Source organism: Mustela putorius, unplaced genomic scaffold (genome assembly GCF_011764305.1).
Source record: "Mustela putorius furo isolate JIRA1106 unplaced genomic scaffold, ASM1176430v1.1 tig00000551_pilon_pilon_pilon, whole genome shotgun sequence".
NCBI classification, from domain to species: domain Eukaryota; kingdom Metazoa; phylum Chordata; class Mammalia; order Carnivora; family Mustelidae; genus Mustela; species Mustela putorius.
Window position 1 is genome coordinate 9,814,810 of NW_025421412.1, and position 27,111 is coordinate 9,841,920.

A 27,111-nucleotide genomic window follows, 5' to 3' on the forward strand; every position below is an offset into this window, starting at 1 on the left:
AAAGCCTCTACCTTTGGCTCAGGTCATGATCCCAAATCCTGAGATTGAGCCCCGAATGGGGCTCTCTGCTCAGCAGGGAGCCTGCTTCCTCCTCTCTCTCTGCCTGCTTCTCTACCTACTTGTGATCTCTGTCAAATAAATAAACAAAGTCTTTAAAAACAAAACAAAACTGCAAGTTCCCTCAAGCCGAAGATCCATCCTGTTTCTCTCCTTCGCTGCTGGAACCCACAGCCCCCATGCCATCCAGACCCTGGTGAACAGTATCTGCTCATAAATGCTTATGGAAAAAAATTTTTGAATCCACTTATTGGTATTTAATCCTACACTCATCTACAGAATAATCTTGGGATATAAACTATGCCAAGGAATTAAGGCATAAAAATATCCACGAGAACTGTGTTACACCAAGTTGTGTAATACACGAGCGCAGCTGTTCTCAGGGTCCCCACCCCGGATACTGTCATCTGTCCTCGGTCTGCTGGTTTTGTGAGCTCAGAGCCGAGCAACAGATATCTGGAGGAGGGGGTTCTCCTTGGTGAGGAGTTAGACTAGTTTTAAGAAAGTGAGGCCCTTTCATCTCTGGTCTTTGCTGATGTGTAAATTCTCCAAAGGTTTTCCAAGGTACTCACAGGAGCACTGTGACTATCAAACTCTTTCCAATGCACAGATTCAGTTCATTCATTCATTCATTCATTCATTCTTTCATTCTGAGAGAGAGTGTGTATGAGCATGAGAGGAGGGGCAGAGGGAGAGGAAGAAAGATTCCCAAGCTGGCTCCATACCCAGTTTCAGAACCCGAGGTGGGGCTCAATCTCATGACCCTAAGACCAGAATCTGAGCTGAAACCAAGAGGTTTCAGGATGCCTAACCTACTGAGCCAACCAGGGACCCCACAGACACAGATATTTTACAGTTTCTGTGAGAATCAGTAGGAAGCTTGGAAACAGGAAAATGAGTATTATATATATACTTTTTCTATTTTAGCTTTAAAACAGGAATGAGAAGAGCAACATACCTGAACAGAAGTCATCAGAGTATCTGTCATAGACAGCCCTACAGTCCCTTTCGTCACACTCACAGGTGTCCCCATGAATATCTCCCCAGTCTCCAGTTGGGTCAACATCGTGGCAAGAACACTCACCACACACACAAGTCCCTAGATGGGGGAAAAATGTATATGATTTTAGTGAAGAAAAATCATGAAAGAAAGCATCTGACATAATTGTTTTTTAAAATCTTTTGCTTACTGCGTATTTGGAAAATACATATATTGGAGGAAAAATAAAGCTTTACCAAGGAAAAACACTATCTAAAGCAGACAGGAGAGATTCTTTAATAAGCAGAAATTAGTAGTGGAGTTGTGTGGAGTTGTGGGATGTGTCATTAGGACCGTACTGGTTTCTCTCTAAAATAAAATCAGAACAATGAACATGAGTTAGAGCCCTGGCCCTCAAGAAACTTACCATCTATTTGACAAAAAGAAAGCTAACAAGAGACTGTAGGGTCATGCACCAAAATGTAAAAGTTGGTTCTATCTGAATGTTTAAGACGTATTTCAAAATATCCATGTCTTTATTTTAAAAAGCGAATACATGTGGCTTTCCAAATAGCGTAATAGAGGCGGGAGCCGGGGGTGAGGACAGGTGAGTGCCAAAGTGGGTCCAGCGTGAAATGGAATAAGCCACTTGGGGCAATGCAGGGCTTGCATTCTATCCCCGATGAGCTGCGTCTGCCACAGAGGTTTTTTGGCCTTGGAGATGAGCTAACAGGGAAGGTGAGGCAAGTTTGTACACAGGACTGTGTCTCTTTCCTGCCTCGGAAGCAATGATGGCGAAGAGTGCCAGGGGAGACACGGCTGGTACCTTCCGGAGAAAGAAAGGTCGCATGGCAGGGATTCCCCGACTCACTCTCAGGAAGCCCCGAGTCTCACTGCGAACCAGCCTCGCCCAGGCATGCTGTTCTCCTTTCTGTCCTTGGTGGATCTCCAGAGCCGACAGACAGCTCCAGGGAAAGGGGAGGCAGGAGGTGAGACTGAAGAGAGGGGGCGCGTGGTGTGTGTCTCTGAAGGACCTCTCCCTCAGAGCCCGCCTGCTGCCCCGCCCAAGCATTTCCACTTTTCTCCTGGCTCCTTACAACACCGAGCTGCTTGCTGCCCACGGCAACGCCGCAGAAGCTGCAGGTGCTAAAGTCACGATGGGGACCACGGACCCTACTGTTCTACTAAAAAGGACTCGGGCAGCAACACGTCCTTATAGAGTAAAGGAAAACGTAACATGAATGCGTATGCTCTAGAGTCAGACCGATTCTGCATAAAACAAAAAGAGGACTTTTCTTTCTGATTTTTGTTCTAAGTTCAGGCCTTTTGCTTTCCTATCCCTGCGTACAGGAACGTGGCCCATTTCACTCTTCCATGTCAATGTTTTATGCCAAGTTTTCAAAACATAGAACTGGTTTTCCATGGAAGCATGATCTATCAAGAAGCATCACTCATTTATAGAAATGAAAAAAACAGAGTTTTCCAACTTTCTAGATTTTTATGCTTTTTAGACGGAAAAATGGTCACCTATTTATGCCATCGGGTAGGCAAGGAGCAGTCCTGCGTGGCCCTCTTCTACTGGCCAGTACAGCTAATAAGGAAAAAAAATGAAGAGTATTTTCAAGGGGTTTAAAAGGTGTTGAAAACTGATTTGATTTGATATCAATAGTTATCAATCATATCAACAGGTTAAATTACACTGTAGCAATCCTAATATATTCTCAAAGTTCATGTCAGAGGTCAGCCTCCATTTTCTACAGCCGCCTGATGCGTACTTTATATATCTCTTCAATACCATTTTATTCCTGCAGATAAAAGTGAAGCGACTGCAAATCAATTCTGAATGACAACCAAGCCTTTGATTTACTCACTATCAAGACAAGAGAGTTTCTTGAATGCTCTCTAGATAATCAGATGTTCGTGCTGTAGACGGTTCTGTTAGTCAAGAGATGTTTAACGGAAGTGTCTACGAGAATTGTCTTTTAGCTGTCCTGTGCTATTTCTGGGTGGCCGCCAAAGAACTTACTGTCCCTACGTTAACTATTGGTTCAGTGAAACTTGAAGAACTGTAGCAAGTTTCTTATCCTTCTGCTCTTTTACTCCATAAAAAAGGAGAGAGAGGAGCTCTTCGGTATAGTAAATGTGGACTTATATCAAAGTCAAACACCATAAAAGACAACCTCCCCCCATACCAAAGGAAATCCAGAGAAGAGGAGTATTAACAATTTAGAGCTTTGCCCGCCCCCCCCCGGCCCCCTGCGGTCGTTAGTAGCGTGAATGAATGAATGACACACCTCTGTTGCTGCAGATCTTGCCATCTGGAGATGTGCATCTTCGCTTGCTCTCCCAGGGGCTGATATCACACTGGAGTTCACATTTATCTCCATGCCAACCAGCCCCGCAGTAACAGTTTCCACAGTAACACTTTCCATGGCCTTTACCCAAAATGAATTTCAGAGAGTGAGGGGAAAAAAGCAACTTTCAAAAGCAAGATTAACTTCCTACCTCTTCATGATCAGTTTCACCTTTTGAAATAAAATCTACCTGCCGGACTGCCCTCCCTTAAAATAATCAACTTATATATTTGCCCCAAAACACCATTCTTGGGCATAGACCTACATAATTATACCCACAAAGCGAGCCAAAGGGTCCTCTAACTTGTCCTAGCCAGGTAGCTGATTAAAAATGAGAGAAATTTAAAGAAATGACATGAAAGGCTATGAAAGCCTGTCTACTACCTTCCCATCTCAAAGGTACAGCCTCAGAGTCAAAGGTATGTAAGCCTTCGTTCTGAGGGCATTTCTGGAATTGGTCATCCAAGCATTTCATTTGAAACCAACCACTGAGAGACCATGGGTACATATTTGCTCAGAGGCACAGTGTTAATGACTGAACCATTTCTTTTCATCTTTCCATTCAAATGTGTCCCCCAGGCTGCTGTGTTCCACCATGAGGAAAAGAGGTTTTCCATTAAATCAGTGTTTCGTCTTCTTTTAGGCCAGTAAAATATCATGGACCCTTGGCGTCCCAATCACATCCCCCTCCTATTCATCAAGCAGGCAAAATGATAGGGAAGGACTTCCCATCGTTTTATGTTCCGAAGCTACCACACCCCTCTGGGACCTACCTGCCTCTTATGAAACCTTACCCTGCTCTTTTTGTACGGACTTCCAAGCAACACCTAATGAGCTGTCACATCCTCACTTCCTGCACCCCTACTGGGCAATCCTTCTGGCTCCCAGAAGGTGAAAATTCTATGTACCTCAAGTCACTTCATGGCGTATGCCACCCAGCCACCCAGCCATGAATGTGTGTCTGTCCTGGTATAGGTGGTGACCATGAGGGTCAGGCTGGATTTTACTGAGTCTCTTCTTTCCGTGTCATCGAAACTTGGGTGTTATCAGAGTCTGCCCCTAAAGGCTTTGTTCTTCCCTCTCGCCACCCCCCCCTGCAGCCATAATCTCAGAGGGCCCGTGGGAAAACTGACCAGGAGGCTATTTTTTTTCTCAAGAAAAATATGGCATTTCTGCCTTGTGGCAGGAGTGTCAGTAGGGCCATTTAACTAACACAACAAGGGGAAAATGCAATAGAAATTCTGGTCTCTTACGCTATTCTCATCCATGAGATGAGGAACAGCAGACATACATCAGAGAGACAAAGGGGGAGAGAGAAAGAGAGAGAGGTAGAGTGAAATGTAAGAAAGCGGTAGGGACCTAAGCACACGATGCCACATTTTCTCTCTAAATGAGCTTTAGTTTGGATTTCCATGGAAAACCTCTTATTAACCTAATAGTCACTGATCATTTCTACAACAAATTTTCATTTTAATTTGCTCACGAAGGCAAATGTAAGGGCTATCCGATGATTTCGCCAGTAATAAAATATAAAAGCTACACATTTTCTTTATGAACTCAAAAACATCTCTCCTGTACCCACACAAAATATCACACCCCAGGGCTGTCTCCTCAGGAACTTACACTGGAAAACAGCAAGATGACTGTGTACCAAAAGCTTTTCTAGAAGACAGTTTTTTGGTGTTTTGTTTTGTTTTTTAAGACTTGATTAACTTCTTAAACTACAGTTTGTTTCCTCTGTAATTTTAGGAAATTGATGCAACAAGGTGCTATGTAAGTAAGCATTACCACATTAACAAATAATCCCAAATCTGTATTCTTCCCACCCAAATTCTTTGTATATTTATAAAATTGAACTGAATTAGGCTTTTAGTAAAAATAAATCACTGAGATGTAGGTGAATAAGGAAAGACGAATCACGTAAAACTACATTTATATGTAAATACGAAAAATTAAGCAGATATCCTCACAACCCAAAGGAAAATATTGTTAACAAGCCACATGTAGGTAATTGAGATAAAGTACAAGCTTGGGACAATACACACGGCACACAATTAATATCACTCTTTGCTTTGTGTGAGCTGATGAAGCGAGAAAATCTCCTTCTAAATTGTTCCACTGATGGGCCATAGAGTCACCGCTCAACAGATCGGTTTCATGGGAATGACATGCAGAAAGATCTACAATCCCAGCCAAAGTCACCCCCAGAGGGTACTTCCCGGAGTGCCGGAGTCTGTGGTCAGAGACTTTGCACCATGAAATTGCTTCAGCCTCAAACAAATGGGAATGGTTAGTGGCAGGGTTGGGAGCCCAACTGTGCTCACTGTGTTGCTGAAGTTAAATGTTTACATTTACACATGCAAACAGACCTTGCTTTGGTGGTGTGCTTCAGGACACGGTGGTCCCAAGCGTGTTCCCTGCCTCTCCTCTGGCCCATCGTAACTGGAAATGAAACACCAGAAGAATACATACATAATATTTATAGGTTAGGATTTACCTAACTCTTCCCATTATTTTGGATGGAGTCCATTAACAGAATTGTCTGAGTGGCATCTAGCTTAGGTCACTGCCTTGAAAAACATAGCTGTTTGTGTCTGTTTTATCTCGGTGGATCGTACAGCAAGGAAACCAGAGGGAACCAAGCAGACCTAAAATAGGTCAACCTGGATGACCGCAAGAATTGAAGCTATAATTTGTTTCTGTAAACAGAAGGACAGCTTGTCCCAAGTTAGGGACACTTTCTCTTTGGCTCTCTGGTCCCTCCTGCCCCATTTGTCCCTGATCCTTCCAAGGAAAATTCTCCTCTGAAATCACCCATTCTGCAGGCAGACTATGTAGGATTCCATGCACTGGAATCTTGTCAGAGATACATGGAAGAAGCAATTCCTTATTAATGGAGAAAGGAAGGCAGCAGTACCGGGCGGAAATGTTTACATTTAAGGAAATTGCAGGATTCTCGCTGCTCTCTCCTCTCCTCTCCTGGGCTGGCCATGCGCGTACACATACACTCTGGGGACGGGCTCCCAGAGAGGCAAGCAGAAGAGAAGGACACTCTGGGTGACAAGGAGGGGCTCTCCTCATGGAGCTCCAGACTCCAGGGCGTGGATACAAATCTCCACGGGCAGGGTCAAGGGCACAGTGTTTGATGTCCGACAGACAAGTGTCTAAATCCCACTGCGATTGCTGGAATGACCCCTGGTGCATTTCCCAGGGCATGTGAAGAACCTGTTGCCGTGCTTTGGACTAGGAAGTGTGGCACATGCAGTAACTGCCTCAACAGAAGACTGGACTGAGTAATGGTGTTAGAAATACCCTCGAAACATAGAAAAGATCATGAAAAATGTTATCGGAGTATGGGGTAGGGCGGGACAGATTCTAGGCTAGTAATCCTTTCGGCCTCCAAAGTCTCCAGTAGAACATGAAACCATTTAAAGGCTTATGATTTATAAAGGGAAATAGAAGGAAATGAACACATGCAATTGAGAGACCGGAAGAAAAGAGACAAAACAAAAGTGGCTTCAGGAAGCAGGGAACATGAACGACGGGTAGGATCACTCTAGACCCACACAGCTGGTCGGTTGCCCTAATGTGATCTGGCTTTCCCCTGGAACAGTCTGATTTTGCATTTAAAAAGTACTAGTCTACCTTAATGCCTTATACGAGGTGTCTTCCGATAAACATAAATTCAGATTAAATGAGTAAACAATGCAGAAATGTATAGGGTGACAAAAGCACAATAAAATAGGTGAAAATCAAGTACTTTTATTAATCTCTACACAGTTGGCGTACCTACCTCCACATATTTCTTCTGTTTCATCATCTATGCATTCTCTATCATCACACTCACAAAATTTACCATAAACGAGGCCATTTCCATCTGGATTATCACACTTACACCTGCCACAGTGACACGTGCCTAAACCATTAAAACAAAGCAAAAAAGTATTTGTTAAATGCATATAAACGATCATTGATGATTTTTAATCTATCTCTTTCAGAGACAGAGAATATTCAAATCAATTTAGTATTCCAATTAGGTAATTCTGCGGGGAGGATCAAATAGATGACAACCTTCTTTCCTAATGATTATAGTCCAGCCATTAAATTTTATGGCACATAGCTATCATGATTGACCTCTGATAGTCTCATGAATGGAAATTTGACTTCCCCAAGTGCAGAGCTATTTTATACATGGCCATCCAATCAACTCATGAGTGACTATCTTGCGATTACACCTGGGTCTGAAGTGAACTAAAGCAGAAAATTCTAAGCTTTGTGAGGGAAGTAGTCTTGCTTATCTTCCTCACCAGTATTTATTCAATGCTTTGCACAATATTTGAGCATACTATTTATATAATAAATATTTGTGGAATTCATTATCAAATGCATAAATGAAAAATTTAGAATCTCCTAATAATTTCACCTCCACAGTGTTAAACTGATCCACGCGTCCTTTTGACAATGGGACCAGAGCAGGTTTTCTCAGGTATAGTGTCCTGAGACCTCCCCAAAACCTCAGGGTGGCTCATAGTGATGTAGAGGCACTGGATTTGCCTGGTCTACCATACTCCACAGACTCTGCCAACTTTGAGGATTTGACTAGAACCCGGAATGATTTCATTGACATTAAAACAGCATTCAAATGACATTGAAAAGTATAATGTCCATTTCAGGAATTCCCTTTTTAATGTTTCTTTTTCCATTTTTAATTGATCATCATAGCAACCAACAGATAAAAACTGAGACTTTACCACTCACCAGATACCATCCCAGACTTTGGAAACACAATGGGAGATCAAGATGAAGTCAGCCACAATCCTCCTCTCAGAGTTTTATATGAGAAACCCAAAGTGATAAAATAAATGGAGAAGTGCAAAGTGTTGCAGAAGAGCTTAGCAGGGGATTTAACTGAGACCTGGTAGGCAGACACAGAGTCCCTGGGGACATAGCTCCTAAACGAGGTACTGAGAGGAAAGTAAAAATAACGGGCAAAAGAAGCCCACTTCCCGCAAGAGACAACAGCAAAGGCTCTCTGGTAAAAGAGGAAATAAGAAGAAAAAGCCCAAGATGGCTGGAACATTGAAAATGATGTGGAAAGTGGCATGAACTGCAAAAGGCATGTAGAGGTGTAGTTTACTGAAGTCCTACAGCTCACGGTCAAGATTTCCAGCTTTAATCCAGGAATAACAAAAGGCCATAGAAGTATTTTCAGCCAGGGAGTCAGGTGATCATGTATGAGTTTTTACTAGATTGTGCTAGTTGTCATTTACAGAATGAAGTGAAATGCACAGCGGATATGAGAATAGCTTATTCCATTTGTCTGCAAGAAAGAAGATAGATGCTGACCAGAGTGACTGCAGTGAGTTAGAAAGAAGTGGAGACACTCAGGGGTGTTTACAGGAGAAAGAACAGAGGACTTGGGGACTGCGTATGAGAGGTGAAGGATTAGGAGTAACGGAAGATGATACTGATATCGAAACTAAGCTACTGGATATTGGCAATTCTGTGTGCGATGGGCTAGAAAGGGGATGGATTTGGGACTGTGATGGATTTGTGGCCAAATCCAGGTTTTACTACCAGTAGCTCTACATTTTTGAGGTCATTACGTTCATCTCTAATTCTCAAATTGCTTCTCTGAAAATAGTATCTACCTCACAGGGCTGCTACGAGAGTCCAGTGGTAAATATGTCACCCGACCATCTTTCTGAAAACACTCTTTGTTCAGTAACATCATAGGTTTTCAGAAAACTTTGGGTTCTTCATCTTCTTCCATGAAGATACTAAGTATACGAGTCACGTTCCCAAACATTTCCTCTAGACTCTCTGTATATTGATGGATCCCACAACGTCCCGTCTTCAAATCCTCTGCCTGATTCTGTTACCCAGGTCATTCCCAATTAGCTATTATCTATAAAGAGTTTTTTCTCTCACAGTCACATAGAAATGGTGATTTTGCAGAATTTGAGCTAATTATTTTTCCACCTTGAGAAAATTCATATGAACTTTACATTTATTAAATTTCCTTTTCTTGTGTGTTTTTTCCTGAAAACTATTTTAATTTATAAAAGCTTATTTCAAATCAAATGCTATAATTCATGGTACTGCCTCATCTCATTTTTTTCTCTAATTATTACCCTTCTTTTCCATTTTCACATTTATTCATGCTGTCTTTCAACCATCCACATATCCATTCACTACATTTTCTTGCTGCCTATTATATTGTTGGCAAAGTACCAGGTGCTATAGGAGATAAGATGAATAAAACTAAAACTAAGTAAATCACAGACTAGGGAGGAAGAGCTTAAATGATCAATATTTTTTAAAAAATATTTTTATTTATTTATTTGACAGAGATCATAAGTAGGCAGAGAGGTAAGTGGAGGTGGGGGGAGCAGGCTCCCCGCGGAGCAAAAAGCCTGATGCGGGGCTCCATCCCAGGACTCTGAGATCATGACCTGAGCCGAAGACAGAGGCTTAACCCACTGAGCCATCCAGGCACCCCAGAAGATCAATAATTTTTACACGTACCTATGAGACCTGATGACATAAAAGCACTTGCAATATATCTGTGACAAATGCTATATAAAAAGTATAAACCTTAGTCTGGCTCTGCAAAGGAGGAAAGGCACAGTAAAGGAGCAAGTTCTTCAGTTGGCACTTGATGAGCGGATACAATCTCAAGAGGTGGAGATGGAGAAATGGCTTGTGATGCTGAGCAAGGAGGCTCAGCTAAGGGGTAAGGATGTGGAATGAAAACAGTGCAGAGTCTGGCTTGGGTTTGGAGAAAAGGGTCAGTTGAAGGCAGAGAGGAAAGGATCAAGAATACTGGCTAAGGACTTCAGAATTTTTCTGCTGGAATACCAGGGCCTTTCACGGTTTCATGGTTTGGAAACAAGGTATAGCATCGGCAGGGCAGAATACGGAGCTGATTTCAGAAAAGACAGGAAAGAACAGCCTCTACCTTTGAATTCAACAACTCATCACTGACACCCTGACAGGCAGACTCACTCCCATCCACACATCTGAACAATTTCTGGCTAATGTGGGACGTTTATAACAGTTCCGAGACTTCCTGTCTCACCCAACAAGTAGAATTCACAACTGAAGCTCCAAGATAAGGCAGATGGAAGCCCAGGCAAAAGTGACAGACTCTGTGTTCATGTTATGGCATACTGCTTCTTCTTGTTAGCTGCCGGTGAGCTCGGTCTCTAGGACGGGTCTTCTGCTTTATACTAGATTATTTTCGCTCTGACTTTTCATTGTGACTAATAAGGTGATCTCTCTAAGGAAGACTTCCCTGTCTTGAACACCACCCATACTCCTTTGCAATGGCACTGAGCCCCACTTCGCTCAGCAGGCTGTGTCTTGCCTTCTGCACCCTTCTAGAGTCAACTTCTGGAACTCCCTTAGTCCCCAGCTCCATCTCATCCTGCGCTGCAGTCTTATGCCCCAGTCCAGCTTCCTCTTCTTCCTGTTCTGCCCCAAGCTGCTTCCAGAAAACCACATCATGATATAAAGGGGGAACAATTAGTAGAGAGAACTTAGAGCCTAATGCAGTTTAGATGGAGGGGGTCATCCGGAACTAGGCTGGTAGAAATAGACATTAAAAGAAGCCATGTGAGAACGAGATTGCTCAAGTCAACTTGAAGGACTTTCGTGAGCAGAAAGTAAGAGAGAAAGGTTAAGTGTTAACACTGTGTAAGAATTTACCTTTTGGTGCAGCAATTTCATGTCTAGTAATTGATCCTGAAAATACACCCCCACGAAATATGAATCTGTACCACTTCATTCTCTGCATTAACATCTGTAATTTCAAAAACACTGGAAAGTGTCCAACCATAGAAGACTGAGTATTAGGGCACTTGTATAGAGGTGAGTCCTATGCATCTGAAAAAAGAATGAGGAAGATTTCTGTGTACTGATATGGAGTGAATTCCAGGAGATTCTGAGTGGCAAAGGCAGAGTGCAAAAGAGCACATACAGCACGCTACCTTTTGTGTAGGGAACAAATGAAAAAAAAAATGATAACACATAACCTTTATTTAAAATAAACATATACACAGACAAAGCAGAACACCATAAAGTTGGTTACCTACTGGGTATGAGGAAAGCAGGAGGGAAGGTTTAAGGAGAGAATGATGATCTGCTAACGATGCTTTTTTATGTAGTTTTGACTTTTGGAAGCATGCTAATGTTCTACATATTGCAAAATAAAATAAAATAAAATAAAATCAATAAGGATGCAAAGAAGGGGGAAAAAAGTCTAAAACTGAAAGCAATCTGAAGTAAACAAGCTCAGTTGTACTTCCAACATGTATAATAACTACACTAAAGGGAAACAAAAGGAAAAAAACCCAAGTAACTTAGGAACACACCAATCCTGAGCATGGCTGGGGTGGGGTGGGGGTGGGGAAGGAGGTCAATTGCAAACAAATCCCAACATGTTAAGTAGACTTGTTTCGTATAGTGGTACACATGAAGCCATTCTAAAAACAATTTTAAAGATTTTTATTTATTTATTTTACAGACAGAGATCACAAGTAGGCAGAGAGGCAGGCAGAGAGAGAGGAGTTAGCAGGCTCCCTGTAGAGCAGAGAGCCCCATGCGGGGCTTGATCCCAGGACCCTGGGATCATGACCTGAGCCGAAGGCAGAGGCTTTACCCCACTGAGCCACCCAAGCGCCCCCTAAAAACAATGTTAGGTGTACTCCAGGATTGAGCAAATAAGGAAATATATCCATGTGCTGGGAGCCAGAGTTCTCAGTGTGAAAAATGGGACCTGCAAATATGGTAGGGGAAAGACAGGAGATAATGTTGTGGGGGTGGACTGCAGTTATATGTATTGCTATGAACTCACGATTTCTAAAATATATCTGTGTGTACATCTATGTATGTATGTACGTATGTGCATGGACACATTCAAGTGCGTGTTTACTAGCCTGTCTGTAGAAAGGACCAAGAAGCAAATTCATCCCAGGAGAAATAAGCATCCCCAGTACTTACACTTTTTATTCTAATACCATTCTTCACCTAAAGGAACCAAGACTCTTTATAGACATGGTTGATTCCAAAGCTGTGGTGAATCAGGTACAATATGGCTCTGGAATATTTTGTTATGCCAGAAAAGAAAGAATTGCTGAAACAAGATGAAACAAAACAGTGAAGGCATGTCACAAGGACTGAGACGCTAGCTTGAAGGGGCTCCAACTGCCTCATCTGGGACAAGCTGAGCACCAGAGTAATTAAGTGTGGTAATGAGGAATAAACCATTGAAGTAACAGGAACTGTGATCCTAGACTGACAATAAATCACTAAGTAAATGACATATCCAATAGCGGGTAGATGAGAGAAGACTCTTACTTGTGGTACAATGTTGAGTACCAACTAGTAAATAGGGAAGAGATGCTGGAGTTCGGAAATCATCATTTTTCAGTCAGTAGTGTGAGTACTGGGTCAGGTGGAAGTCATCAGTGGATGGTAAATCGGGGGTAATTTTTTTTTTATTAATTTTTTATTTTTTATAAACATATATTTTTATCCCCAGGGGTACAGGTCTGTGAATCACCAGGTTTACACACTTCACAGCACTCACCAAAGCACATACCCTCCCCAATGTCCATAATCCCACCACCTTCTCCCAAACCCCCTCCCCCCAGCAACCCTCAGTTTGTTTTGTGAGATGAAGAGTCACTTATGGTTTGTCTCCCTCCCAATCCCATCTTGTTTCATTTATTCTTCTCCTACCCACTTAAGCCCCCATGGATGGAACTAGAGCGTGTCATGCTTAGCGAAATAAGTCAAGCAGAGAAAGACAACTATCATATGATCTCCCTGATATGAGGAAGTGGTGATGCAAATCGGGGGTAATTTTGACAAGGATGTGATGCCTTATAATTTCTAAGAGTTTCCAACAGACTGTTCATTCGTTACAAGGACAAAATCAGTAATTACAGGGCTGAGACATCAGACAACACCTTGACCGTGTGATCAAAATTAACCTCACCAGTGAGAGCAGATGGGTATCATGGACTTCCAGATGACACATCCTGAGAACACAGAATCCTCTATCTGGTGATTCAGCTAAGAATGTATGACATGAATCTAATCACGCGAACACATCAGACAAAGCCAAAACAAGTAACATTATATAGATTATTTTTAAAAAAAGGTTGGAGAGAATTTTCTTCAAAATTTTCAATGCTGTAACACCATCGTCTGTGGAAATGGTCCAGATTAAAGGAGGCTAACAAGAGATGACAGCTAAATATAACTCTGCCCTCGACTGATCCTACGGAGGCAGGGAAATGCTGTAAAGGACATTGTTCGGTCAGTGAATGAAACTGGAATATGGGTGGTTGATTATACAAAAGTATTATACTGACTTAAAAAAAGATAGAGGCTCAGGTATCTTAAAACTGTGTTTTCTATCTTATCAAGTATGTTTCATCACGTCCTGAAACAATTCTGTAAATTTCTTCTTTAAAGGATGTTAATGTAGCAAATCATGTGTTTTTTTTTTCACTTAAATGTTGAAACATGTGGATTCCTAAACTAATCCTATTTGTTTATAATGTTTTACTTAAAAAAAAAAACCTAGATTTGATTTGAAAAATAAACAATCTATAAATTGAGCCAAAAAGAACAAAGAAATAAAGCAGAATTCAAGCTTTATTACTGAAAAATGTTTGGAAAGCTTGACATTTTCAAAACAATGAGACTATATGGTAAGCATGCGAGGCTGTGTGTGTGTGTGTGTGTGTATGTGTGTGTATGTAGGGATGAGATTAGGAACTGGAGGTAGAAAAATTCTACAGAGAAGACAGAAAAGACTAAGATGCTGGAGAGAAGCAAGGAGATCAGTTAACACAGTGAATAATCTGACTGTTAAGACCATTATTCATGGTGCTGACCCATCCACTCATAACTTGCTTTGGGTATAGCCTTGATTCCTACTAGCAAAATACTCTCACTGCACTTCATCTATACAGGGCAATTCATTGCAGTCAAAGACTGTGGAAAGAGATAGCTCTGAACCAAGGAGGACTTTACCTACAATGGGACTTCAAGAGGGAAGATAGTCACTACTCTTGTAGTCAAAAACTTGTCTTCAGCATCCAAAACAATGGCTCACACCCAGGGTTTTCCAAAAGAATTACTGGGAAAGCTTTAAAAACCCACTGCAGCCCAAACTACACCCATCAAAACAATTCAATCAAAGCTCCCAGCTTTGGACCTGAGAATTCCCAAATTCCACCAGTCTTTAGAAAAAGTGGACTTTTGAGGTCCCATGTGCCCAAATATGAAAAGAGTACTGAATTTTAGTAACATCAGCTATGCACTAATGAAACCAAAACCAGTTGCTTTGTTTTATATGATCTGGGTAATTAATTTTAACAGCTTTACTATAAATTTCTAAAAAGCAGTTTTCAATGTCTTCTATGAGATGTAAAAATATTTTCACCAAACATAAAATTGTGATTTCACTATATTTTCTCATGAGTTTCACATCCAGTCCATCTAAAGCTTCTATCCAATTAAAAAGTTTTGGTTCTATTTGATGCTAAGGTATAAATTCAAAGCACCCTTGAACTGTAATAGAAAATAATTAAGTCAGCTTATAAAAATCCTTTTTGAAAGATTTAATCCAGCATTCAAAATCATGGCTCACAATTTACATAAAATGTTGTTGGGGTGTTGTTTCCTGTGAATATCCTGCTTGAAGAAGGCATTCGGAACAGCTGGGGAGCATCAAACTTGCCAGTCTCAGCAAGATGACATTTTCCCCCTATTGATTTATCTGCATTTCATTTCAAAAAAATATACTCAAAAGCAGTCTCTCTCAGAGGTTCCACATTTCTCAACGCCTACCTTTTTCCATGAAAAACCAAAATGGCATTATTTAAGAATTTTCATAGGATGGATTTCTTACCTGCGTTAGAGCAGATGACATCTTGAGAATTCTTGCACATCTGGTTACTCTTTTTCTTCGTCAGGTCACAATGAGTTGGGTACTGGCACGCACTCCCAAACCAACCTTCCTGACATTTGCACTTGCCACAGTCACACTTACCATGGCCTGAGAATTCAACAACATCCAGTTAGTCTCGAATTATTTTCCAAAGGAACTCATTACTGTAACTGAAAATCTCAAGGGTGACGTTGGTTCGGGACTGAGCTCTAATAAATTCAAACACATATACATTACAGGGGCTGAGGGGTAATGCTACTGTAGATGGTATAATGTATTTTGTGGATTTTACTTCAATAGCCAAAGTTGATAAATCATTCTAAAACCATTAATTAATTTTTAGTAGCAGGAGGATAAAGAATAAACCAGAAGTTTAATTATATACTTGGTCAGAAAATTTAGCACTAAAAAAAAAATCCATCTAGCACCTCCACAGTTAAGACATGAAAGCACAATAAAAATTATTTCCATTTTACTTCATTTTATAACACATAAAACCACCACCTCTGAGTAACAAATCTTACATGAAACTCCACTAAACCAAACATTGACTTAGATTTATTGGAATTTAGAATGTAATAAAGTTTAATGGCTATATTAAATACCATCATGGAATATGATTGGCACAAAAATAATTACATATTTTGTTTCTTAATGAGAAAATTTGGTTCAAGAATCAAAAAGATAAGAGCCATGGTCCTCTACTTCCACAGAAATTTCTTAACATTTATGTTCTCAAATCAACATTGTGCTGTTTTTATTGTTGTGATAACTAACTTTCTTAAGTCTTAGTTGATGAATGTTACCAGTGTTTTTATTGACTACACACAAGTCCTACCAAAATATAATATATGTATAATACTGGGCTCTTGTCTTGATGTAACTTAAAAAGTTCAAAGTTGAGGTCCATATACAAAGAAGCTGGTGCTATCGTCAGCCAAAATGTTTGTCAGACCCTGTGTTAAGTTAAGCAATATGTCTCCTATAGAAATAAGAATGGAGATAATCTCTGAACCCTTTGACCTTTAACTGAGTTTGGAAAGATGAACAGAGTTTAAATGGGCTGCAGGGAGAGCATTCTTATATTACTCAAAATAATAATGCTATGTCCCAATGCCTGAAGTTCATAGACCTTAGAATGGAACCATTGATCTAGTGCCAATAGTCATTCAGTGTGGCAGCCAAAATCTACATGATGAGGTCCAGATGGTCGGTCAGAATGAATGGCTCAGAGGTGTCCCATTTGGGCCTGTTCAGCAGAGCCTGACTCTGTGATTGGCTGTGACTTTAAAACTCCTCTGAATATTGCCCAGTCCAAGTAAATGTTTCTATTCCTGTTGCATTTTTCAAATTAATTATTCTATTTTGAAAACAAAACCTTGCATGCACCCTAACTGTAATTCATTTTATCCAGTGCACATTACTGTCAAATTGATTGTATCATTTTGCATTCTTGTCTGGCCTTACATGATATTGTCAGTCTCAGCCAACTTGGTATCATTTACCAGCGTAAGTGATCTCTTCTGCCAACCATCCAGTCTATTTATGAAAGTATTAAGCCAAATTCTTTAGGTAGCTAAGTCTCTTTTTGCAAAGAAATATCTTGGTAACTATAATTCTCTTTGATAATATTAACATCCTAGGTTGAACGACACGGATTGCCACTATCATCAGTTTAATATCAGCTATTGCCATATGGTCCATCCCAATAAAATGTAGCTTCATATCCATAACAAAGAAAATAGGAGTGATTTAGAAGAGAATGAAATGCAGTAGTACTGATTTGCTGAATCTACAATAAAAGAACACTCAACACTTTTTTTATATTGGATGGGACAATCTCAGACCCTGACCGAAGTGATACATGATGGAAATGGGTAATGGTGGGGAGACCAAAGGTAACAGATTTTTTTTACAGGGGGAGGGGTAAATTTTAGAAATAGGAGGGAAATTAAAAAATATGCAGAGTTGAGAGAGAGACTCCTCCATCTCAGACTGACCCAAGGAAGCATTAGTAGAAGTAATATTCTCAGGTGCTCACACACCAAAGTTAGCTCATGGAGGCCCAAGTTCAGAAACCCCTCCCATAAAAGGTGCTGTGGTAAACATGGGAAAGAGAACCATTATATTCTTCTTTTAGTGGATTATGATATAAATCAGCACACGGAAGCTTCTTCATGTCCTGCTGTGAAAAAATGATTTAGCTTTTGCTCAGAATATACAGTATTTCTTACTAGGGAATCTCTTTCATAACCTATGTGAATTTCCTAAACCACACTTAGACCAACACTGTATTAGATAATGTACTTTCAGCTTCTCATTTAGCATCTCCTCAGAGGTGAAGATGACAGCCAGTGTAGGACAGGGTCTGCCTTTCTATTGTTTCTAAACTTTATACCCTATGAAGGCCTCCTTGGCTCACTTTTGCCCATTTAGGAAAGTGAACAGAAATCAATTTTTTAATGTCAAGAATTATTAAGTAATACCCTGTACAACCTAATTTTTAGGGAAATATATAATTTTTTTAAGACAGAAAATAATCTTCAGACTATTTTTACTCTTTCTCTACAGTCATTAATTTCTTGAGCAGAGCTCAGGGAATTAGGTTCCTACATTATTGTACTTACATTATGTAGCTCATCTCCATTGTAGTGTCACAAATATGGCTTCAAAAAAATATTCCATTTTTCAAATAATTTGCCTGTTGGGAATAGACGGCTCAAGAGAACAAAAGCAGAATGCCTGAATCATGAGGCCCAGAAGAGAGCTCTGATTGCCCAAGGTTGAAAGGTGGTCTTTGCTGGCTACATGAAATCCTAACCAGCAATGCATTCCCATTCCTGCCTGTCACCATTCATCTCTCCAGTTCAGATTCTTCTCAAATAACTCAATTTCCACACTTAAAAAATGTAGGCTTAAAATGAACAATCCAACATGCTTCGCAATAAACATGTTGACCTTCAAATAAATTCCCAAGGAGTCAGGAGAAAACACACACAAAACAAGCATATCAGGAAAATGCCAAAACAATTCCTACCGAAGTAATAAGGAAGAAAAAGTAAATGGCTATTCTTGTTGCTTGCAGGATGGTCAGTGGTGTAGCCCAGTCACTAGAAAGGGAAGACAGACCACGGTGGAGGGTAAAATCTAGTAGTTCGTCTCCTGTTCAAGGAAGAATGTGGAGGCCTGGCAGCTTTCCCTAGGGATTCACAGAGGGGAGCTAAGCCTTGCCTTTATCTCCAATGATAAAGGCGAGGCATCCCAGCAAAGGCATAATAAACTCCGTTTTGTGATTCTTTAAAGCCATCAGTGGCTCCCCCATTACTTCTGGATCACTTTTACCTTAGGAACGCAAAAACACTAATTTACTCCAGAGGCAGTGGTGATGAATTTATTAGTGCACAGTGGAGAAGCTGCTGCTTTTTATTTTTAAATTAAAACAAACTGTGAACAAATGGGAATACCTGACCAGTATTGAAGAACTTTTTTAAAAAAGTCAATTAGCCATTTGTATAAACTAGCAAAAAATAACAGTACTTTTCTTTTCCAAATAAGAAAAAACTAATAAAGATAAGGGGAGAGCACTGAACTCCCCTCCAAGTCTACTGATATTCTGGATAAAAATAAACTGCCAAAACTAATGTGCCCATCAGATTAGCTTTACATCTATGGTTTCAAGTCTTCAAAGGCTAAAAAATAAGATAGACAGTAGATGCACAGGTGGCAGATACTAGGTATAAGATGGAAGGATAAAGAAGATGTGGTATATGCATACAATGAAGTGCTAGTCACCAGAAAGAAGGAAATCCTGCTGTCTGGGACACAAGGATGGCTCTTGAGGGCATTATGCTAAAGTCGAAAGAGAAAGACAAGCACTGTATGATTTTACTTATATGTAGGAATAATAAAAACAAGAACAAAAAAAATTAAACCAACAAAAAGACTCCAAGCACATAAAGAAAGAGAACTGTTTGTGGTTTCCCGAGGCAGGGGGTCAGGGAGGGGAGTCAGAAGAAGGTGCTCAAAAGGTACAAACTTTCAGTTAGAAGAAGTACTTGGCATGTAATGCACAACATGAGGACTATGGTTGACACTGCCGTAGGGTATATGTGAAAATTGTTAAGAGAATGAATCCTAAGAGTCCTCATCACAAGGAAAACCAAACAAACAATGTTTTTGTACCTATATGAGATGATGGATGTTATCTAAATTTACTGTGGTCATCATTTCCCAATGGATGTAAGTCAAACCATCATGCGCCAAACTTACACAGTGTTGCATGTCAATTATATCACAACAAAACTGGAAAAATCTCGATTATTAATTATTATTTCATGAATACTGACCGTAATTTTTCATTTGTGTTTTAACATTTGGATGTTTAAAAATGGTTCTGCAGTTGGTACAGCCTCTTTGGAGAACAGTGTGGAGATTCCTCAAGAAATTAAAAATAGAACTTCCCTATGACCCTGCCATTGCACTCTTGGGTATTTACCCCAAAGATACAGATGTAGTGAAAAGAAGGGCCATCTGTACCCCAATGTTTATAGCAGCAATGGCCACGGTCGCCAAACTATGGAAAGAACAAAGATGCCCTTCAACGGATGAATGGATAAGGAAGATGTGGTCCATATACAGAGTATTATGGCTCCATCAGAAAGGATGAATACCCAACTTTTGTAGCAACATTGATGGGACTGGAAGAGATTATGCTGAATGAAATAAGTCAAGCAGAGAGAGTCAATTATCATGTGGTTTCACTTATTCGTGGAGCATAACAAATAGCATGGAGGACATGGGGAGTTAGAGAGGAGAAGGGAGTTGGGGGAAATTGGAAGGGGAGGTGAATCATGAGAGACTATGGACTCTGAAAAACAATCTGAGGGGTTTGAAGTGGCGGGGGGGTGGGAGGTTGGGGTACCAGGTGGTGGGTATTATACAGGGCACGGACTGCATGGAGCACTGGGTGTGGTGAAAAAATAATGAAAAAAAAAAAAAAGGTTCTTTCTTGGAGCCAAGTAAGCTAGGGGGAAAGCATTCTAGAGCCTCATGGTAACCTTGAAACAGATTTTTTAATTTGAGCACTCGGTTGACCCTGCCTGCATTGTGTCCTATTTTCCAGTGCATTCAAACAAGCTCAGTTAATAAAAGACACACTCAAGTTTTCTCCACTTGTGAGTCATTGTATATCCCCCTACCCTCTCTATATATAAAGAAACAAAAGAACTAACTATGACACCTAGAATTCTAAGAAAAGATTGTGAAAGGATCCCTTATCTCAATTAGCAGTAGAAACTTGATTATTTTTAAGAAAGGGCACCAGTCCCTGGCTTGCTTCTCAGGCTAACAAAAAAATGACTTCTCAGATATTTCTTCTTCCCATTCCTGAGAACATTATGATGTGAATAATAGAAGAATTCTATGTAGAAGAGAGATTTGCCCTAGAAAATAAAAGGTCTGGGCTCTAATAATTGCCTGGACACTAGTCAGCCACGTGACCTTGATCAGAAAATTAGAAGAAAGGGACACAAGTAATTACTGCCTTCCAGATACCACGGTAAGTGCTTTATACAGGTTAGTCGGCTTTATTTCTAGAAGGAGCCAGTGAGACAAATTTTTGTTTCCCAGTTTTACAAATAAGAGGACTAAAGTGTAATTAGCTTGCTCAAGGTCACATAGTTTATAAGTTGAAAAGCTGTGTTTTCTCCATGATAGCCATTCTGTTTAGTTGCAATGCCACAGACTGGACCCTTTCTGTTCTAGGAAAGATGGTGTCAGTAAAAGCCACAAATTGGTGGCATAGACAGCAGCACTGGTCTACTTTTTGCTGTTTCCTTTTGGAATTCACATGCCCCGAACTGGATTATTGGTAATCCTTGGTGAAAACACTCAACAGTAAAATTATCAGACTTTACTATTTCAAATTAATGCTAACATTGGTAGATACCCAACTTTTGTAGCAACATGGACGGGACTGGAAGAGATTATTCTGAGTGAAATAAGTCAAGCAGAGAGAGTCAATTATCATATGGTTTCACTTATCTGTGGAGCATAACAAATAGCATGGAGGACATGGGGAGATGAAGAGGAGAAGGGAGTTGAGGGAAATTGGAAAGGGAGGTGAACCATGAGAGACTATGGACTCTGAAAAACAACCTGAGGGTTTTGAAGGGGCAGGGGGTGGGAGGTTGGGGGAACCAGGTGGTGGGTATTAGGGAGGGCACGGATTGCATGGAGCACTGGGTGTGGTGCAAAAATAATGAATACAGTTATATTGAAAATAAATAAAAAGTAAATTAATTAATTAATTAATTAATTAATTAAAAAATAAAAAACCCGTACTTTGGCCTGAATTATTTTCTTTTCCTCATAACAAAGCAGAATACTTTCTTCAAGTGGGTCACTCAGCATATGAAAACAAATCTTGTTTGCTACTGAAAACAATCATGACACAGAATTCTATTTGTTATAAAGCACCCATTAAAATATGATAAATTATCCTGATATGTATATTTTTAATGTGAATTTTGGGTAAGTACTGATAAAATCAGAAGACTCACAATGAGAAATCTGGTAATGTGAGACTGAGAGACGAAATATAAATTATAGCAAAGCATGACATTGTATTTTGGTTGAGTCTTACACCTTAAGTTTCCTAAATTCAAAGAAAAAGCTATATAAATTATTTCAAATTCACACACACACACACACACACACACACACCCAAGTTTGGGGATTCAGGAATCCTCATTGTTAGTACAGATTCTATCACAGCTGGCCTTGTGACCTTCAGCCAATTAATCCTTGAATTTGTCTGGCCTGGTTCTCTTTGTTTTTGGTCTGGTAAGTCAAAAGTATGTGAACTCAGTATTCCTCAAGGGAGGCAGGGTATGTCTCTTCTACGACACTTGAGTGGAAGTGTCTTCCCTGCCCGTTTCATCTATACCACCCAGGAAGCTGCTGTCCTTCCCTGCCTGCTCCTCCATGGCCGTAAGAACATGTGTTGCATTTCTCAGGTGTCTGGAGAGGGAAAGACAGAGGGAAAAGGCCTCCGGACAAGATGAGGGACGTTCTCTGTTCCCTTTCCCTCCTTCTAGCACCCACCTCTAACATCCTATTTATCCAAAATCTTTATAGAGATTCTTTACTCTCTTCTGGAATAAAAAATAAGTAATAATAATAATAATAATAATGGCCTCACTTCCCTTAGTTTCTGCCTTGGTCTTTTGTCCCCTGTCGGGGTCTTTTTTTTTTTTTTAAGATTTTATTTATTTATTTGACAGACAGAGATCACAAGTAGGCAGAGAGAGAGAGAGAGAGGAGGAAGCAGGCTCCCTGCTGAGCAGAGCCCGATGTGGGGCCCGATTCCAAGACCCTGGGATCATGACCCGAGCTGAAGGCAGAGGCTTTAACCCACTAAGCCACCCAGGTACCCCCTCTTTTTCTTTTTTAAAGATTTTTTTTAAAATATGGAATGCTTCATGGATGTGCATGTCATCCTTGTGCAAGGGCCATGCCAATCTTCTCTGTAGCGTTCCAATTTTAATATATGTGCAGCCAAAGTGAGCACTCCTGTTGGGGTCTTTTATTCAGAAGTGTCTCTTAGGATCAATTATACCAAATGACAGAAGGCACTCAGGCCTTAGAAACTTAACATCCACCAATATCTCTTAGTCAATTGAAATGAACTGAATCACCTCAGAATGTTGTGACCAGAACAGGAGACCTGAGACCAGTGAAATCTCTTCAGCTTTACTGAAGAAGTAAAGAAGTTCCACACTCACCATTGCCTCCTTGCCCAGTACATAAATACGTGTGCCCAGAAATCTGGTCAGTGGAGAGACATGTATATGTATGTGTATGTGCTTATTGATACATATATGTGTTCATGTGTGTACATAAGTACATATATGAGACTTAGAAAGACTCTGAATTTTCTCTTTTAATATGGAAGCACTGGATGATGAGACTGTATTCGGCATCCCTCACAATATTGAGATTTTTTTCCCCAAATGTTTTGTATATGTATTTTTAATGAAAATTAATAATATTCTTCATCTGTTAATGTTAGGTTTCTTCATCTCAAGTTCTATTGATTGTCTATAGAGTAAACTCTACATGTGCCCTTATTCTCACAGCCATTAAGGAACTGTGCATCTCCCCCATGAGAAAGGGTAACACAGGGCCCTAGAGCACACGTATATGGGTAAATTCAATTTTTTGAGATGTGTTCAAGAGTTTTGAGACAATAGTTTTAAGCAATGGGTTTGAAAGAAGAAAGATTTTATTTCTTAAGCTAGATCATGGAAACATCCTATCAATTTTATCTTCTACACTTTAGGTAGTATTTCACTCAAAACTCTAAAAAAGAAAAAAATTATCTGTTAGAAGCAATACTCTTATAAGTGATAATGTTAAAGAACATTGTTTTGACCTTGAGGGGCATTCAGGAGATGTGAGAATCCTGACTCATATTCATAAAACACAGGGCCAAGGAGACAGAGTCACCTTTACAGCCTGAGGGTCTAGAAGAGCCAGGTAGACCATGCTTGGTTATCTGAATGGGAGGACACTATCATTGGAGGGCTATATGCTGAGCCAGGGTGGGAGGTGCAGAGTAGAGGTATGAAAGGGTCTCCAGGAAAGGCCCTATCTCTGTCCCTGCCCCCTCCACTGGGAGTGAAGTATGGGACACAGAGAAACAGAGTAGAGGTCCCACTGCACAACCCTGGAGAAGCCTTGTACATTTTTCTCTAGACCAGCTTGGAACAGCTTCAGCAGAACAGAAATGTCTGTGAAAGCTGCAAGTACCTAACACAGGCCACCAATTGTCCTGCTGACCCAACTTGGGGCAGGATGGCAATCACAATTTTGGGGAGAAGGAAGGTTACTACCTAATAAGTGCTTGTGATAAAAATGAGTAGATGGAATTACAAAACTGCCAACCAGAGATCAAATGGGAAGCACAGATGTAGTAAATGGCAGACGAGACAGAAGCCAGCAACCACAGAACAGAACATGAGTGGGGATAAGAAGGCAGAGGTGGTGCCCTGGGGGCCGTGAGCAGTTGACCCCCAAAGATCCTCTATCTCCACTCCAAGGAAACCCCAAATAAATGAGCATGCCCAGAATCAAATTAAATAAGGTTTCTATCTTTGGTAGCATGGGAGCTATTACAGGTTGAATAGTATCTCTCCCCACCTCCAACAAATTCACACATGGAAATCCTAACCCTAGTGTACCTCAGAATGTGGTCTTATTTGGATACAAAGTCATTGCTGATGTAATTAGTTAAGATGCCCTCCTACTGGAGTAGGGTGGGTCCTTAACTTAATGGGACTAGTGTTCTTATAAAAATGGGCAATCTGGCCACAGAGAACACCACATGAAGATGAAGACAGAGATTAAGACCGGGATGAAGCTTCTATAAGCCGAGGATCATCAAAGATGGCCGACAAAGCTCTGGAAGCCCAGGAGAGAGGGATAAAACAGATTCCCCTTCATAACATAACTCTGCTGATACCTTGATCTGAGACTTCTAGCCCCAGAGCAGGGGGACAAAAAAATGCCTGTAGCCTAAACCATCCAGTTTGTGGTACTTGGTTATGATAGTCCTAACAGAGTAATACAGAAGTTCAAGGTATTGTTAGAAGAATGATGGAAAAATAAAGGTTTACCATTCTACATGTCTGGGTTTATTGTTTTAAAAGGTAATTGCCACCCACTGACCTATTCAGCACATTTTAATCCATATACCTCAGAGATGTCTCCATCAATAATGGCTGGCGTTTACCTGAGTGTTGTACCTACTGTACCCAGGACCAACCTAAAGGTTAAAGAAGGCAAAAACCTCTGAACAGAAGTATATAATTCTCTTTGCCTATGTCTAAAATCAATAGGAAAAAAATCAGTAGAAATTCCCCACCTAGTGAAACACACTGCGTAGGCAATTACTGAGAAACAGGCCAAATGACTCTTCATGGCTTAGCTCTCTAATCATTCTAATCCATTCCCCAAACCTGTTTTCTAGACAATAAAATCACTTCCTTCACCTGAAAAGAATACCACACATCTCTGTTAGCTCTACTGCATTACTAAATTCCTATGGACTGTGCAAATCCTCCCCTAAACAAAGCTTCCAAACTATGACCAAGAAGTAGACTTTAGAAAAAGTCTGAACTTTTATAAAGAGTTTTTGTAAAGTCCACTTTTTATAAAACCTGTCTTTTTTTTAATAAAGAACTTTTTTATTGCTCCTTAAATAAGTCTGTGCAAGGGCTCAGTGAAGGATTATCTATGATCACCTCATAATCTCCAAACGTTATGATCAAGTAATTCTTTGGAATGTTATTTTCTCCTCATCCAACTAAAGGGGAGCAGATGGCAACAATTTATTTTTTTATTTCCTTCTCAGTTCAAAAATTAACATTTATATGTTCAGTTAACTTTACTGTAAATCCACTAATTGCAATGATTTCCTTTTCTATTAACTCAGTAACTCCCCAGGGTACCTCTGTTCTAAGCTGTTATAAAGTAGGTAGTTAATAAAAGTTGTTGACAATTTGGTTGACTTAATTGGAAAAAAAAAAAAGCAAAATCATTCTCTTGTAAGCAGAGACATTAAATCATGCACTGTCTACAATATAAAGATCAGTCACCAGGAAAATATATATCAGTAGTTGGCATGGAGACCAAATTGAACTCATTACCATTTATTTTTAAAACTCTTCAGTAACTCATGAAGCATTTTATAAAATTTGAAAAGCATTTCATGGACAAGGTAAGAAATACTTTAAAATGAGCTGTCACTTCAAAGTTCCTAAAAAAAAAAAAAAAAAAAAAACTTTAAAAACCTAGATCAGTAGACAAAAAAATTAAATGGGATATAAAGCCATAGGGTAAGCATTTTTTGGGGAGGGGAAGGATATAATACTCTGTAACTCTGTTGGGATATCCCTACCTCATTTCTTAAGAAGTAAAAACTGGACACAGCTCATTTGACAAAGAGAGCTCATCTAGAAACCATGGATATTGTAGAGGAGGGGCAAATTGTACTGAGGTGTGCACTGAGGTGCTCAAAAGGGAAGGAAAGATTGCTGTGACAGCCATTTCACGCAGATGTTTCGAAACCATTTAAAGCTAAGCCATCCAGAGAAGTAGAAAAGAGCATGGAAACAGTGGGGACCATTGTTCCAAAGAAAAGGAATATCTTCACGTGAAGATATGATTAAATTCAAAGCTGACCCACCCCAGTCCAAAATGCCTTCCCTGTTCTTAACTCATGAGCCATGGCATTCCCCATTCTGAAAGTCTGCAGTCATTATAATTCATGATAGATAAGCTTCACCTATTGTTAAATTTATAAAGTATTCCATTTTTTATTTGACACAGAGAGAGAGAGAGAGAGAGAGAGCAAGTGCACAAGCAGGAAAAGTAGCAGAGGGAGCTGAACAGGGAGCGCACCAGGGGCTTAATCCCAGAACCTCATGACCTGAGTCAGACAGAAGCTTAACGGAATGAGACACTTAGGCGCCCCCAAAGTATCTCATTTTTAATCATTCTAGATGATGTATATTGTCTTCCTTTTGGCATGGGCATACAGATATTTACTTTGGAAAATACCTTTACCAAAATATTCTGTGGTGCATAATAACAAATATACCGTAAACTCTTAAGTGAAAAATCACTTTAATTCATATTATCCCATTTTATTATCAAAATAGCACAAAAAGAAAGAAAACAAGTATTACCAT

At 40.1% G+C, this 27,111-nt stretch overlaps 1 protein-coding gene and 1 non-coding gene across 2 annotated transcripts in view; both read right to left on the reverse strand.

Annotated features, from left to right (window-relative positions):
• ITGBL1 (integrin subunit beta like 1) overlaps positions 1 to 27,111 on the reverse strand; it is a 213,252-nt gene that overhangs the window by 112,252 nt on the left and 73,889 nt on the right. The window contains exons 3-6 of the mRNA XM_045081345.1: positions 15,320 to 15,466; positions 7,184 to 7,306; positions 3,331 to 3,471; positions 1,016 to 1,156 (exon numbers count right to left, since the gene is read on the reverse strand). Coding sequence (XP_044937280.1) covers positions 1,016 to 1,156; positions 3,331 to 3,471; positions 7,184 to 7,306; positions 15,320 to 15,466 — 552 coding nt within the window. The remainder of the gene's footprint in view (positions 1 to 1,015; positions 1,157 to 3,330; positions 3,472 to 7,183; positions 7,307 to 15,319; positions 15,467 to 27,111) is intronic.
• Positions 22,822 to 22,928, reverse strand: LOC123392411. The gene has a single exon (XR_006607143.1). It is a non-coding gene; the product is annotated as a U6 spliceosomal RNA (small nuclear RNA).